Here is a 14,443-nt window from a genome sequence, read left to right as displayed (position 1 = left end):
CAATTACCAAATATCGCCCGGAGACATCGTTCGCGCTTCTGACAAAACTCGCCTCGACCAAGCCACGGGGAGGTGGCTGGAGCAAGGAGAAAGCAATATCGAAGGATGGACAGAGAGAGAGGGGGGGGAGATCCCCTGGAGGGAGGGTTGGAAGTATCTTGTTAGGGAAACCAATTGTCTTGAAAATTCGGAAATACAGGCGTACTGTTTCATAGAATTTCATGTTAATGTACATTTCGTCGATCGTGTGCGACGAGCTGACCTATCTCAATTTTTGACGAATTTGGGATTTTAGCACATTCTTGTTATCCATGATGAAATGGGTGCTCCGAAAATTTAATTAAATTAATTTGGGTAATTAAAAATGTTGACTTACCACTCCAAAATTTAAAATTATTATTTCACGGACTGACGCATTCAGATAGGCCACTTCGTGAAAAGCGTAAACAACACTGTTTTATTTCCATGACGTGATTTACACAGTCTGGTATCTGGACTTAAGCGATACCAATCGATGTCATTGGAATTTCAGTCAATCGGCGCGGAACCAGTCTTTAGTACTGTTGGTGTCATTCGGTGGCTGAACGTTGAACCTTAATTTCAACTGAGTTTCTGTTTCTGTAAGTTGCTGAACCTAAGTATATTCCTTTTCTTTCTTTTTCTTTCTTTTTTTTTTGCTGATATTCGAATAAAAAACGTGATGGACATTCGTACGATGACACAAAATCGTAAGCGAGGCGTACTTGTGTAGTCAGTCACAGCAACAATACTTTGGCAGTCTCGTCTTTTGGAGTCTGGTGCGGGGTCGGGTCAGCCCACGTCAGCGAGTGGTCTAGCCTTAGGGGTGCACTGAACCAATTCAAGCTCCATTGAAAATAGTGTAAAATCAACCAAGTTTGAAGCCCCATGGCAGGCAACTGAAGTCCCTGAGGCCTCTCAAACAAAAAACAATGTGCTGTTTGGTCCTTCAGGTTTCATTTGATTTTCAATTTTTAGTAGGTTAACCAATGAATTCTTTAATTATCCGCCCAAAACAAACTCACCCCCCAAAAAGTGAATGTTGCCAAGCCCTCCCAGCGGCCATTTTTCAAATGACATCCCTCACCTTCCTCGGGCTCTTCTGACTAATTTTCAATCCCATTTTTGTCTGCTTTGCCCCCAGATGGGTGCCCCTGAATCTACAGAGATGATCCTGGGCCATATTGACACAATCCCACCATTTCTTGGCCCAAACAGACCCCTCATTTTGAAACAATCTCTGGGGGTACTTTTTGTGCGCCTCGGCCTGGCGGAGAATTTTCCTTGACTTGGGACACTGCACCCTTAGAAGGCCAGTTCGCCGATCTTCTTTGGCGGCAGTTTACCGCAGCACATTAACCTCGACGAACAGGAACAATGATAAGGGGACAGATACAGTTGATACAGGGCCACACTTCTTTATTCACAAAAAGATGCCCCTTCACAAAGGCGCTTTCACCTACGTTACAACTACACTCCGCCGCACAGCAACATTAAGAAATTACAAGGCGTGAATTCCTGATCCTTTCAAGATTTAAAGTAGACAATTTTCTTTGATTAGCGATTAGTACGGTGATTTATGTCTCAATTATTTACATTGCTATGCCAAACTCACACTCGAGTACAGGGCTTCTTTCCCGCGCTCACGCACAACTATATTCTCAGGCCGGGAATACTGGTCTGCTCATGTCGACCACCAGGCGAGCGAGTCACGCCTGCCGCGCCTTTTTATAGGGGCTGCTAGGCTACACTGGTAAACTCAAATAATCGTAGAAATAGACATACTTAGCAGCCAGGAACCAACTAAGGTGAAGAATAAGGGGGCCAGTTACAATCCTTCACTTTTGTGGGATTCCTCAATTTGGTTTCAGGCTGCCTGGTTCAGATCAAAAATAGCATTTTATCTGTTTGGTTCATGAAATTTGCTTTTTGTTGCTCTTTTGTAAATGTTGAGTTAGTAAACCAGTTCAGATAAAATTTTATAGTCTACACAGTGAAAACGAAGCTAAACGCAATGAACTGTAATAAGCTAATCGCAATGAACTGTAATAAGCTAAGCGCAATGAACTGTAACAATCTAAACGCACTAAACTGTAACAAGCTAAACACAATAAACTGTAACAAGCTACACGCACTGAACTGTAACAAAGTAAGTGCACTGAACTGTAACAAACTAAGCGCACTGAACTGCAACAAACTAAGCGCACTGAACTGTAACAAACTAAGCGCACTGAACTGTAACAAACTAAGCGCACTGAACTGTAACAAACTAAGCGCACTGAACTGTAACAAACTAAGCGCACTGAACTGTAACAAACTAAGCGCACTGAACTGTAACAAACTAAGTGCAATGAACTGTAACAAACTAAGCGCAATAAACTGTAACAAGCTAAACGCACTGAGCTGTAATAAGCTAAGCGCAATGAACTGTAACAAGCTAAATGCAATGAACTGTAACAAGCTGTATCCAGTTGCCATATTTCTGGTTAATTGCAAAGCATGCAAAAACCTTAAGAATTATTTATAACATATTGCAAATTATGTCACTCTGATTGGATCTCTCGTCGACTTTATTTATGTAAAAAAATCATACGAAACTTCTCATGTCAATTCCTAAGTTGGAATTTACGAAAAGCTATTTATTACTTAACGCATTGACCCACCTCCAGTATTTTCCCTCAGGATTTGAGGGGAAAATGATGAGACTTAAAAAACAGTGATTTTGTAAAAATCACTGTGACCCCGCGCAATTTTCAAGTTTCAAGCATTATTATTGGAAAAGCAGTAGATTTCTTTAAAGATGAATGTCATTGATAGGCGCTATGTTATTGTAATTCTTTCTAATGGAGGCATTCAAAGTTTTTTATCTTCAGAAAAATGACCCTGGGTACACCTTGAAAAATAACAATAGTAGAAAATAAGAGTTCGTGACTTTCAAGTTCAAGATGGGAATTCCCCTTTTAATTTCCTTCAGCTTTTTTGCAAAGTTTTACTCTTTAAGACCTTCTTAATCGGAAAAATATAAACAAAACACAGTGAAGGATTTTAAACGAACCTCCACTAGATCAGTCCGCGCGCATGCGCAAACGACATTGGTCACTGTCAGCCACAGATAAATCAAAATGTTTCGTTCCACGAAGTGACCCATCTGTCGCTGTTTGCGCAGGCTCATAATATATGACAATAAAAATTTTACAAAGTGACATATGGTTTTGGTGCTGGCAGGGGAGTTAAGTACACGTGTAATCGCATCGCTCGATCGACGTTAATTTGCCACAAGATATCATGCTTTTATTCGTAAGGAATAATCTGCCCCTTTTAAATCCCGTGTGTGCCCACCTCTCATTACTGTATTCGACAGCAGTGACTTGTCTGGTATGTTCATGCACGGTCCTTCATGGTTCATGGGCCTCGTCACAGCCGTGACTGCCACCTGCTGTCACTACATGTACGTATAGAGCTTATCAGTGGCCTATAAAAACGAAGCCGTAAGTTTTTGTCCTCATACCATAGCTCTATGCTCATACGTTCACGTTCCCAGGAAGGCCACGTCCTTTTACTCTCGACTGAAGGAAGCCCCTCGACTGAAGGAAACTTCTTGTAATGAGTTGATTTTTGTGGCAGCGAAGATCATAAGGGACCTGTGCTTCACACAGACAGATTTTGGAGAGAGACCAGAGTGTGGGCTTGCTGGAAGTTTCTGCTCCACAAGGTAAGAAGTCTTGAAGCATTTTCTGACGTTGATTTATTTTGTTGCTGCGGGTTACTTCGTAGGAAATTATTTCCAGGTGTGACGAAAAATTAAAGAGAGAAAATTCATTTATCCGAAACGACACAAAAGTAAGTACAGATGCGGGGCCCAGAGTCTATGTCATCCATGTCGTATACGTCCATACCGCGCGCTGTGCAATTTAGGAAACTTGCCAAAACCTCTCTTTTACAAAGCTGTGCTTTCAGGGGCTTAATGTGCACTAGCTCTTGTTCGATCCCATAGGCGTATCCAGCTTTTGGTGAATGTGTGTGGGGGGAGGGGGGTTCAAAAGCAAATACCGGTTTAGACTCATTCAGCATAATGTTGGGAGAAAAACCATCAAAAGCCTCACACGGTCCCGACATCCTCATCTTTATTTGCTGGTGTTGTTTTCTTAGGGATTTGGTGCTAACATTAATTTTTGATTAAAAATATACCAAATGCTTTCTTTCCTAATCACCTATGAAGTACTCTTTGTAAAAGAAAAAATCTCTTAATATGAAAAATGTAATATCTTATACAAAGGGATATTATAACTGAACAGTTTTTGTGGCAATTTAGAAATATGATTTGCTTCATATGAGATTTCTCTTTGAGTTTGTCAAAATGGTTACCGTAGTTTTTTTTTATAATCCTCCATGTGCAGTGCACCTTTTTTTTGTTCTCCACCACTGGACATGCCAGAAACAAACAGCTTTATGACTTCGTATCACCTATAGCTCATGTAATCAATCTTTAACCTTGTCACCCAATCATTGTCAGAAATTGTGTCAAAAAATTGGTTTAGGATGTTGTGTCCCCGCCCTGCATAAGAGAGATATTTTCGAAGCGGTTTTTGTGTAGCATTAAAACCACCTTTGACCCAAGACCATTCAAAACTAGTTTCTATTGAATTCTAAAAAAAAAACATGACCGTTGTTTAATTAAAACCTGTGCCTAAACGGAATAAGGTATGGTAATAACGCACACAGATTACACCATGGGTTGTTTGGCTTCAGACTTACTATTGTCCATTTGGAATTTCACCCCGGCACGGTTTTATTAAATAAGCCGAAAGACTCACAAGAGCATATTAAAATTAATATTGTCTCAGAAACCTTCGCTGGCGAAAACTCCTCATTGCAGAGAGAGTGTATGTAAAATGTGAGATGCATAGCAAACGTTTTGCGAGGGCCAAATTTAGGTTATGGAGGGGCGGCAGCTGGAGGTTTTTTCGCCACTGTGGTGCGGTTTTGAGAATCACAAATTTACATGAGTTTAATGAATCCGGAACCCATACACTAGGTTTAATGAGACTCTACATTTTGTGCGACAGTTGCAAGCTGTCTGGCTGTTGAGGCATGGTGTAGGCAACATGTAGAATCAGCGCCCTCTCGTGACGTTTCTTACACTTCCAAGGTCACTCCTATTTTGAGTTGCAATTGACAGGAATTTCAGGACTTTTTTGTACAGAAGAGCCATCATTTGATTGGTAATCGGCGAGCGTTCTTGTTGGCTTCGCGTTCTTAACAAGATTACAGACGGTCTCTGTATTGTAAGTTATTAGTTTCACCTGTAATTAAGTCAGACATAATCTCCTTCACTCTTAATTCCCGTGTTCGTCATAGACTCCGCCGGCCGTCCACTTTCCATACTTAGGTGACGTTTTAAGGTCACTCTATAAAAACATGAAACTAGACAGACCTGCCTCACTGTAAATAGGCTCAACACGATTTCTCCTGTTTGGATAAAGCCGTGCCTCATCTCAGTGCATGATGAATGGGAAGTCTTATACTTTTTGATTAATATTTTTATTGGTTTGGTTTACGCTAGCAAGTACATAATTATTTTCCAACGTTTGGTCTCGGGATTTATAGCTGGAATTGTCATCCAATTTTCTTTCCCTTTTCATTACCACGGTACGAAACTTGATTGCAGAGGGTTTTAATTCCTTGTACTGTGTTGGTTCGCTTGTTATCTAAAGTCACTTTTAAATTAATCAACCCTGATCGGAAAAGTTCTTTTGCTTCGTCGAATGATCCGAGCTAGATGGCCTCGCGTTGCCGCGCAACGAAAAACAAATTTATAAGGTGAGTTTTTTTTTCCTATTGGGTGGAGGGTCTTTGCTCGGCCACTGTCAGCCATTTTTTTCAAGTCGATGAAGGTTGCGATATGTTCATATGGAAATCTATGGTGAATCCTTCATTCCAACAGTTAACGTGACACCTACTTGTCCCAGTGGTGCTTTCACCTGACTTTTGTCGGTTTTCACCGAGTTGTAATTCTCTGCGCCGAACAGCTTTTCGAACGGCGCTCCTGGTGTAACTTTTCTCGCCTTGTGTTTTTATGGTGAACATTTGGTCCTCCCCGGTGATATCTGTTCGGCCTGTCTTGATTGGCCCTACTATAATGAGTTGACCTACCATTGTGCCCCCATCGAAACCATCATCATCCCTGCTCCTTGTCTACATTCTCGCTTAGAATGCGTCTCTCGGAAAAATGAAGTGGTTAGTTACTGCTGAAGCAAAGCCGACCAATGGGTTGACTGTTCGCACTGGTTCTGCTCAGTCGTCCTTTTGCACGCCTCGACAATCTCACTGAATGCCGTTGTGAGGAGTGTAATAAACACCTTCGTGTTGCGCCCAGTCTTTGTGCAGCTGTGAATCACCACTTTCAGTACAACCCTGTGACGTGTTTGCTAGCACGTTCCATGCGGATTAAACCCTTGATTGTCCCTATTTTGTCATATTTCTGGCGTCCAATTACCGACGAAACAAAAGGTTGTTTGGTAACACGGGATTATCAGGATTAAGTCTAAATCCAGGATTGAGTGTCGAACGGAGTTGGTTTTTACAGCGTTTGTAATCCGGCGATCGCCTTGCTCCATCAGTATGCCTTTCCCAAAGAAAGTCCTTGTCACGTGTCTCGAGAGGGCCCAGGATGCATCTTTCGTAAGACGAAGAGTCGCCTGCAGTGCAGTCGACGCGCGCTTGGGAAACTGATGGAGGGGTCCTCTCCATCCAGCGCCCAAGCCACTAACAGGGTGACAGTTTACGCTGTTTTGCAGGTTTGATGCATAGACTTAGAGACTGGACGCTGAGAGGCATTTTTCTCTCTCCAGTCTCACGATCTGGGTAAGTTTCACGCAATTTGATGAATTGGACCACCGGAAGAATGGATCGCCATTCTGATATTGCTTGATGTAACTTGTCAGGGAGAGTTTTCGAAATGGATCCATGACTGCTTTGGTTTCAAACCAACTGTATAAATACGTGGCGTTTTGATGAGCAAGAAGGATAAATTAAAGACGTGTGCCGTCTTCCTCTGTGGTTTTATTACATGTACCTCAAATTCATGAGCATGAAAAGACGTTTGGACATCCCGTGCTTCTTGTTTTTTATACACAGCCTTTGGACAACAGTTGCGCATTAGTAATGGTTGATTTTGAAATATGCGCACTTGTACCTACACGCAGCTGCTTTTCCGAGGGACTTTTGCAACCCCCCTCAAGAATTTCTAATATAGCATTCGTAAGTTTACTTCAGAATCACGTAAGCTGGTGTTAGATAATAAACCCATTCATCATACGATAAAATAATGCTCTTGTGTGAACCCAAAAATTGCGAGAGATGCTTCGATCCCCCGATCCTTACACTCGAGGGACCGACGCATGGTGTTCATGCAGTCAGAAACGTACTGCATGTATTTCTACAGGGTTCCATACTGGCACCATTATGATTCTGTGAGTTTGATCGTTGGTGTAACGTTTACAAAAAATATGATGGATCTATAGGGAGAACGAAAAAAGACAGAACACTAAAATCCTTCGGTTGTCTGTAGCTGTTTGTCCATCCGCACTGCTTCGTCAACATGTCACGGAAGGAGCAATTTTTGTGCGTTGGTGTTTTTGTACGTGAATTTGCTAGGAATTTGCCCTCCGATTCACTCTTTGGTCCCTCAATTCTAAACCCTGTCACCACCTTGTTCTACTTCGGACCACACTCTGCCGTCTAGGCTATGTCTGACAGCCCACAACAAACAATCAGTCAAAAATCGGATCTTCTGGCATTATTTTCTTTGGCGGTTACCAGTTGCCCACAGTACGACCTTGCCTGACAAGCAGAGAGAGCTGGTGTAATTACATAAAATACACAGACAGTGTTGGTGCAGGTGCTAGCTATGGGTCCTGCTGGGAAACAGAGGCGGAACGGTGCGGAGTTTCTTACCGTGGCGGCTTACATTTCCCCGGTCAGTGGTCCCGTGAATGACTGGATTCCATTTATTATCCTTCTACAATTCATTCGTGACAGTTTCATGTGATCCAAAAAAAAAGGAAAAAGAGACAGACCAGCGTCCAAATTAATGGTAGATATAGCTTGTTAACATGTGTGATTAATTTAACCCTAACAATCCTCAATCCTTCACCTGTTGAAGGGCTGAGGACTGTTAGGGTGATGTACCTGTACTTCATAGCAAGTGGTGTTAGACAACCCAAGTCCGCTTCTCTGCAGAGGAAGTTGTTCCGTTGCATATGGGAATGTGCTCTTACTAGGTAACTTACCCCTGTGTCGCCACAGTTTTCGTGAGGGCAAAACCCTTTTTATGAAGTACACATGTATTTGCAACTTGAATCCAGGTCGATTCATTATCTGTTTTCGTGGTGTCTTTCGGCCACGGTTTTTTTTTTCCATTTTGCAAATCATGTGCAAATTGCCTGCAGGGTTTTCACCGCATCAAACATAAACTCTTTTTAACAAATTGATGTGCCGTGGAACAAAAATACATCAGAAAAGAAAAAAGCCTGTGGAAAAATGTGTGGTTTGTCCCACGATGGATCTGTTTTGGTGGCCACGAGCCAGCAAACAATCGTGATCTAGTTGTCTCCCTCGGCACTGTTTGGATTAAGGCCTGCAGTGTTTGCTTGCATTGTCTTGGTCTGGTGGACCGTTATGTCCATATTGGGATTTATTTATCAAGGTGATGGAGTGGGGGACAGTTTTCTTCCCTGTTTTTTCGGGAACAGGTCATAATCCTCAAATATTTATTCTTTTGTTTGTTGGAGTTGAGACTGACAGTGCGGGATGCCCAAATATCGCGCGTCATTGAAACCCCTCGCTTGTTCATGACGTGCCGTGCACGCGTGACTACTGGATCAGAATGTCGCGGCTCCGCAGCATCTGACCCTCGCCGTCAGCCCATGACAAGGCGGGGCCATCTTTGTTTCACTCCATCGGTAAATCCCATTTGCCACAACAAACACACAGCCACTTGAGACACCATTACACCAAGCCAGAGTTTATTTACTCGAAAACAGGACTTGAAATCCAAATGTGCATTTGCACGCACCGGTAGGAGAGAAAGTTGGAGCAGGAAGCAAGGAACAGTTGGGTTGAGGGAGACATTGAAAGCTCAAATAATGGCACCGATGGCCCCGACACGGAAACGGTGCTTCTCTGAGCCAACATTAAGGTGACTGTGCACGGAATATCAGGCTAGCATCAACATACCGTCTCTCTCAAGTTTCTCATATCTCTAGATCTAAAAAAAAGAGCAAACTACATGACCAAAACTCTTGGGGGGCATCAATCTCACCTCCCTGGAGTAAACAGACGAAAACAAACCATTTGCGAGTTTAATTTGAATAAAATCTGGTACACTGAGTTATTTGAAAGCACACAAACTAACAATTTTAATTCCCCAGACTAAAGACGTTGTTGCTATACAGTACCTCGTGATTCTGGGCAAGTTTTTGCGTAGCGACAACCATCTCTGGAATGGCTGGTTCCTTTTGTGCCCTTCTTTTCCATTGAGAACAGTGGATTGTTGCAAGTTGTCTCTTACGCAACTAAGCAAAAGCTTGGCCCGAATCACGAGGTATAGCAACAGTGTTTTTTATGTTTTTATGTATAAATTGTTATGTTCCCGTGAATTTAAAGAACTCAGAGTACCAGATTTTATTCCAAGGTCACTCGCAAGAGGCTTATTGCCAGTCACTTTCCCGCGATACACATAGTCCTGTTGGGCACAGTTTTTCTTTCTTTGTTTTTTGTCTTATGAAAGCGTGATATGGAGTTTAAAGTTTAACGAGACCTCCATGTACACGTGTAGGGTATTTATTTGTCAGAAACGCAATACACCCGTTTGGCTGATAAAAGAGTTTTATCATGTTGACACACAAAGTTTGAATGTCACCTGTGACAATAACCCAGAACAGTAATGGCCCAGACACTATACGATACGAATAATGATAGGCAGCGGAGGAGATCTTACCACAAAACAGTGGGGCGAAGTTATGAAACATGCTGGACGTATTGCCGACCTTCGATTATTGTGACGCTGCCCTGACTTTATTTTGGAGTAAAATATACGACTTATTTTTTTGAATTTCTCCCCTGCAGGTTCGTACCAGATAAGGAACAGTTCCCTCGATAGCATCGGGTCTGACCCAGCTACTCTAACCCCTCTGACTGCTGTGTCCTGTTGAAGACGGGCACCATACCGACACGGCGCTGAATGCACTCGCAACAAGGCCGCAGGAGCACCATTCACGCTCAGGTCGGCCTAGGGCCAAGAAGACATTGGTGGAATGAACAAAACGTATCAGTGTTACTGCTGAACGCTGCAAGCGACAGACTTTTTAAAGTTACCAGTCCGGGTGAGTGCGCCCCGTGTTCTTGAACTCCTACTTCCCGTCGGTGGCCGAAGCAGGGACTTTCTCTCTGGCCCGATCCCTGCACATGCACCCGCTGCCTGAGAACATTGGCCCGACGGTTGCCATGCCGACCAAGATGTCGAGATCCAACTCGCCACCTAACAACAATAGCAGCGCCTACATGAGCGGGCTCAAGCGCAAGGGATCGTCGGTTCGGCGGAATGGAGTGAGCCAAGCCAAACCCTTTAAAGTCATCGTCCTGGGACAGGCATCTGTTGGGAAAACAGGTAGGAATTTAGACTAATTAGAGCGAAGGCCCTGGGGAAAAATAATTTCAACGCATTTTACTCATTACTTACTAGCGTTTGCAGCCCCTTGAGGTGAAAAATGACACTATTGGACTCTATAGTGCTGAATGTACCTGTAGCATGTCCACTGTGGCGTAGTCAATTGGATGAAAAGAAAAGCGGAGCTTTGTGTTGCTTACAAGTATGACCAAATACTAATTTTGCCCCTCCAAGAAACTTAGCCTCCAATGGTCACTAGCACTCTAGACTATGGCCCTGTTACTGCTAGATAATTAATGTGTAGTGCAGCAACTTTCTCTGGTGGGAGCTCAACTTGATAGCTCTTTATCTTTGACAAGTGATGTTGTAAGCAGGAGCTATTCTGTGTCTCATAGGGCAATGCTCCTAGGATGGCCCAGTCTCTCACTATCTTACAGCCTTCAGTACTTGCCCGACATTTAAAGGAGGCCACGTGAATGGTGTCACGGACCTCATTAATTTCAGTGGAGGCCCTAGCATTGCATTGAACGTGGACATTAGCCTTGCGTGACGTAATGACGTCAATAGCCTGCCACCCCATTCGAGATTGAGACGGCTCATGTCTGTCAATCCTTTCAATTTGCACACAAAAGTCTGTCGAGTTATTCAGTCTTGATTTATAAAGCAACACCCCCACCCCAAATGAGTATACATGTACTTTCATGTGGCAAACCTGGGGTGTTCCTTTTACACCCGAGTTCAAGGAGATTTTGTCAAAATCGTAGTTTGAAGTGCAAGATATGGAAGATTAAGATTGTGGTAGTGTGCCCGGTTCGAACCCACCATGCGTGTTTTGAGATAAATGTACTTATTTATACACATCTACTGGTTGGTTCATCCATGGGTCATCCATAGTGAAAAGCCCGTATTTAACCTCGCCCTGGCAGTTTCCATGGGTGTTTATTGCCCCGTGTACATGTACCCCCAACGCTAATTACAGTGGCACGTACACCGTCCCTTGCGGTTATTGACTTACGTCCATACATTTCCCATTCATCGACCAATCTGCTGGAGCTTTTGTCTCCCTTTAATCCCATTTGGAGGAGAAACGAGTTTGGCTTGGAAAAAACAGGGAAGAAGACCCGAAGAGGTTGGGGTGGATGACTTTAGATTAACCAATAGTCCGTGATGTCTGCCTCACTGTGCGTGCCGAGTTCCTTGAAGGGGAAGAAATCGGCCAAAATCACGATATAGCCGGCTGAACTCTTTGTCAATCAGTATCCCGCGTCCCCTTCTTTACTGACAGGAATAGGAACAGGTTACTTATTCCTATCGCTTGAAAGAACTTCAGTCGTAGTGTTCAGTGGATCAGTGGGGTGGTTCTGTGTCTCCTGTGAGCTTTTTTGTCGAAAATCGAAAGTCTTAAATCGCAAAGCTACGCATATCATGATATGAGTATTTTGCTGTAATCAGATTATTTGTGAGTCGTTTAGACTTTTACGAATTTTATTGACATGTACTTTCCTTTTATGCAGGTTTTGTAAACACGTATAATGAGGAACAAATGGAAAGGGGTGGCCTAAACTGTTCTATTCATAACCTAGGTTTTTTTAAGTTGCCATCTTTTAACAAGGCACATAATTTAAAAATTCCCTGCCTTGCAAATTGTTTGACCAGCGCCGTATAGGCCTGCAGCATTACCCGGGAGTAAAAGCCGGTACGATATCGTTGCATCTAGAACAGAGAGAATAGTGAGTTTGACCGCCGTTGAACATCTCCAAAATGTCCCAAGCAGTGAGCTCTTTTGAGTTTGAACTGTGAAAAGTTTGGACTTCATGTTTTGCTCAAAAAATTGCAAGTCCTAACTCGGGTTCACTGTGACTTTCGGAACCCTCTGAACATAACAACCATTTTCTATTGCGCAGAATAATATTAAATATGTATTTGCAGAGAAAAATCTAACATTTTGGATAGTGGGTAAGAACTAGTAATGTTGCCCTAACAAAACCACCCACTTGCTTTTCTGTTGTCAGTGTCGCAATCAGACGTCATTAGGATTTTTTCAAATCGTTGTGAATGACCTTTTCGGCACCCCTGTATTTCTTTGCTACTTTCTCTGAAGACATAATTGTTTTCAGGATCACAGATATTCTTTATTATTTGCACTGAGCATGAGCAATAGTTCTGCGCAGGAGATCACACAAGAAACAGATGAAGGTGAGGAGGGGTACACCTATTGTGTTTTTTTCTGGGGTGTAACGTCTGCAGACATGGCCCTTAACTTTAAGCTCAGGACGTGTTGAACTTGAACCAGATAAATGATGGCAAACCCAATATCCGTAGTTATTTACCTGGACGATATCCGGCCGGGAAAAATAATGAAAAGCGGGCGCTGGGATCATTCCAAAACTTGCTTTATGGAACATTAAGATATTTATGTAACTATTTTGGGTGTACCCCGACTTAGCGACCATTTTAAAAATTGAGAAAACTGATTGAAGTCACAGCATGATAATTAAGTTTGTCAGCATTCTCTTTGAAGTTTGAAATCCGCACGTGGCCCAAGACAGAGAACCTCTGTTGCAAGATGTCTGTTCCAAGTCATACCTTGATCAGAGTCGAGTTGGATATCGGCAAGATCATTGGTATCGATACTTGCATATTATGGTTCTTTTTTCACTAACCATGCATCCAATCTGTGCTGTAGAGAAGACTATTCTACACTGATTCTTAATGTTAACTTGTCATTGCCATTTCTTTTCGTTACATTGAGCGAATGTTCGGCATACTATAAGGCCACCTATTTTGTCGTGCGTGTTACGGATAACATAGTAACATTCTCCCGTTTGTACTGCGGGGAGTCGACTGAGGGTACTGGCTTCATTGAAAATCACTGAGCCCCTGTCGCTTTTGTTCGGGGCAAATCGGGCCGGCCAAAGGACGCAGGACAGCCTAAATGTTTCCTCGAAGATGTACCTCTTGTGAGCTCTGTAGTCATAATGAGACAGAACAAGGTAGACAAGATGTCCTAACAAGAAGAATTCGGTCGACTTTCGATTTGCAAGGGGCACACGGTCGGGATTTGCCCTTGGGCGTTTTACATGGGGAGTGTATTTTTATGCATCTTCGGCCACTTAAAACTGAAGAACGTTTCCGGTTGAAAGTGTAGCTGCAATAAGTTTTTCTTAGATACAATTTTTTCTACCACCCTGTACGATTCTTCAGTATGTGAAAACTCTGTGGCACTCCTATTTGGTTATTAAATGCATTCAAATGCATTTAATTTAAAAGTACAATTTGTGAACACTAAAACTATCACTGCTTTCCTGGACAACTGTTGCTCATAGGTATTTCTGTAAAAGTTGTGAACCAAGAATTTACTTACTGTAAATGATTCTGGGAAAGAGACTGATACCTGCTTATTGCTATGCACATAAACAGCAAGGAGTCAGCAAAGAAGAGAAAATTTAGTCCAGCAAAATCTACAAAAATGCGCACAAACCAATGAAACACCAACTTCCGCCTTCAGGCTTTTCTTCCTAGGACAACATCACAGTTTTGCTCATAAATATGGAAGTATCATTAGCGTAAAAACCAAAAAGGCGGTGAGTTACCCTATGAAATATTGAAAGAAACGTTGAAAATAAGATAAACTGAGACACAAAGGTCTGTACTAAAACAAATTGATTGCAGCTACCCTTTAACATCATATCAACGGTGATGTTAATGCTAATTTTCAAATAGAAGAAGGGCACCATCTTGAACGAGCGCTTTCAT

The 14,443-nt window shown here is 42.6% G+C and overlaps 1 protein-coding gene across 7 annotated transcripts in view; it reads left to right on the top strand.

The window, feature by feature from the left end:
* LOC110991078 (ras-related and estrogen-regulated growth inhibitor-like) overlaps positions 1 to 14,443 on the top strand; it is a 65,252-nt gene that overhangs the window by 36,612 nt on the left and 14,197 nt on the right. For 2 of the 7 annotated variants that reach the window (XM_022256218.2, XM_087135067.1), the window contains exons 2-3: positions 3,560 to 3,730; positions 10,147 to 10,687. In XM_022256218.2, the coding sequence (XP_022111910.1) occupies positions 10,486 to 10,687 (202 nt within the window). In that variant the 5' untranslated portion in view covers positions 3,560 to 3,730; positions 10,147 to 10,485. Of the gene's footprint in view, positions 1 to 3,386; positions 3,731 to 5,226; positions 5,304 to 6,131; positions 6,883 to 6,906; positions 8,114 to 10,146; positions 10,688 to 14,443 lie in introns of those variants that run through there. The other 5 variants (XM_022256217.2, XM_022256219.2, XM_022256216.2 and 2 more) reach the window with 5 other exon arrangements.

Source organism: Acanthaster planci, linkage group LG03 (genome assembly GCF_054643075.1).
Source record: "Acanthaster planci isolate LZ-2023a linkage group LG03, COTS_SCS, whole genome shotgun sequence".
NCBI lineage: Eukaryota > Metazoa > Echinodermata > Asteroidea > Valvatida > Acanthasteridae > Acanthaster > Acanthaster planci.
Note: the sequence above shows the minus strand (reverse complement) of the source record. Positions and strands in the feature narration are given on the sequence as shown.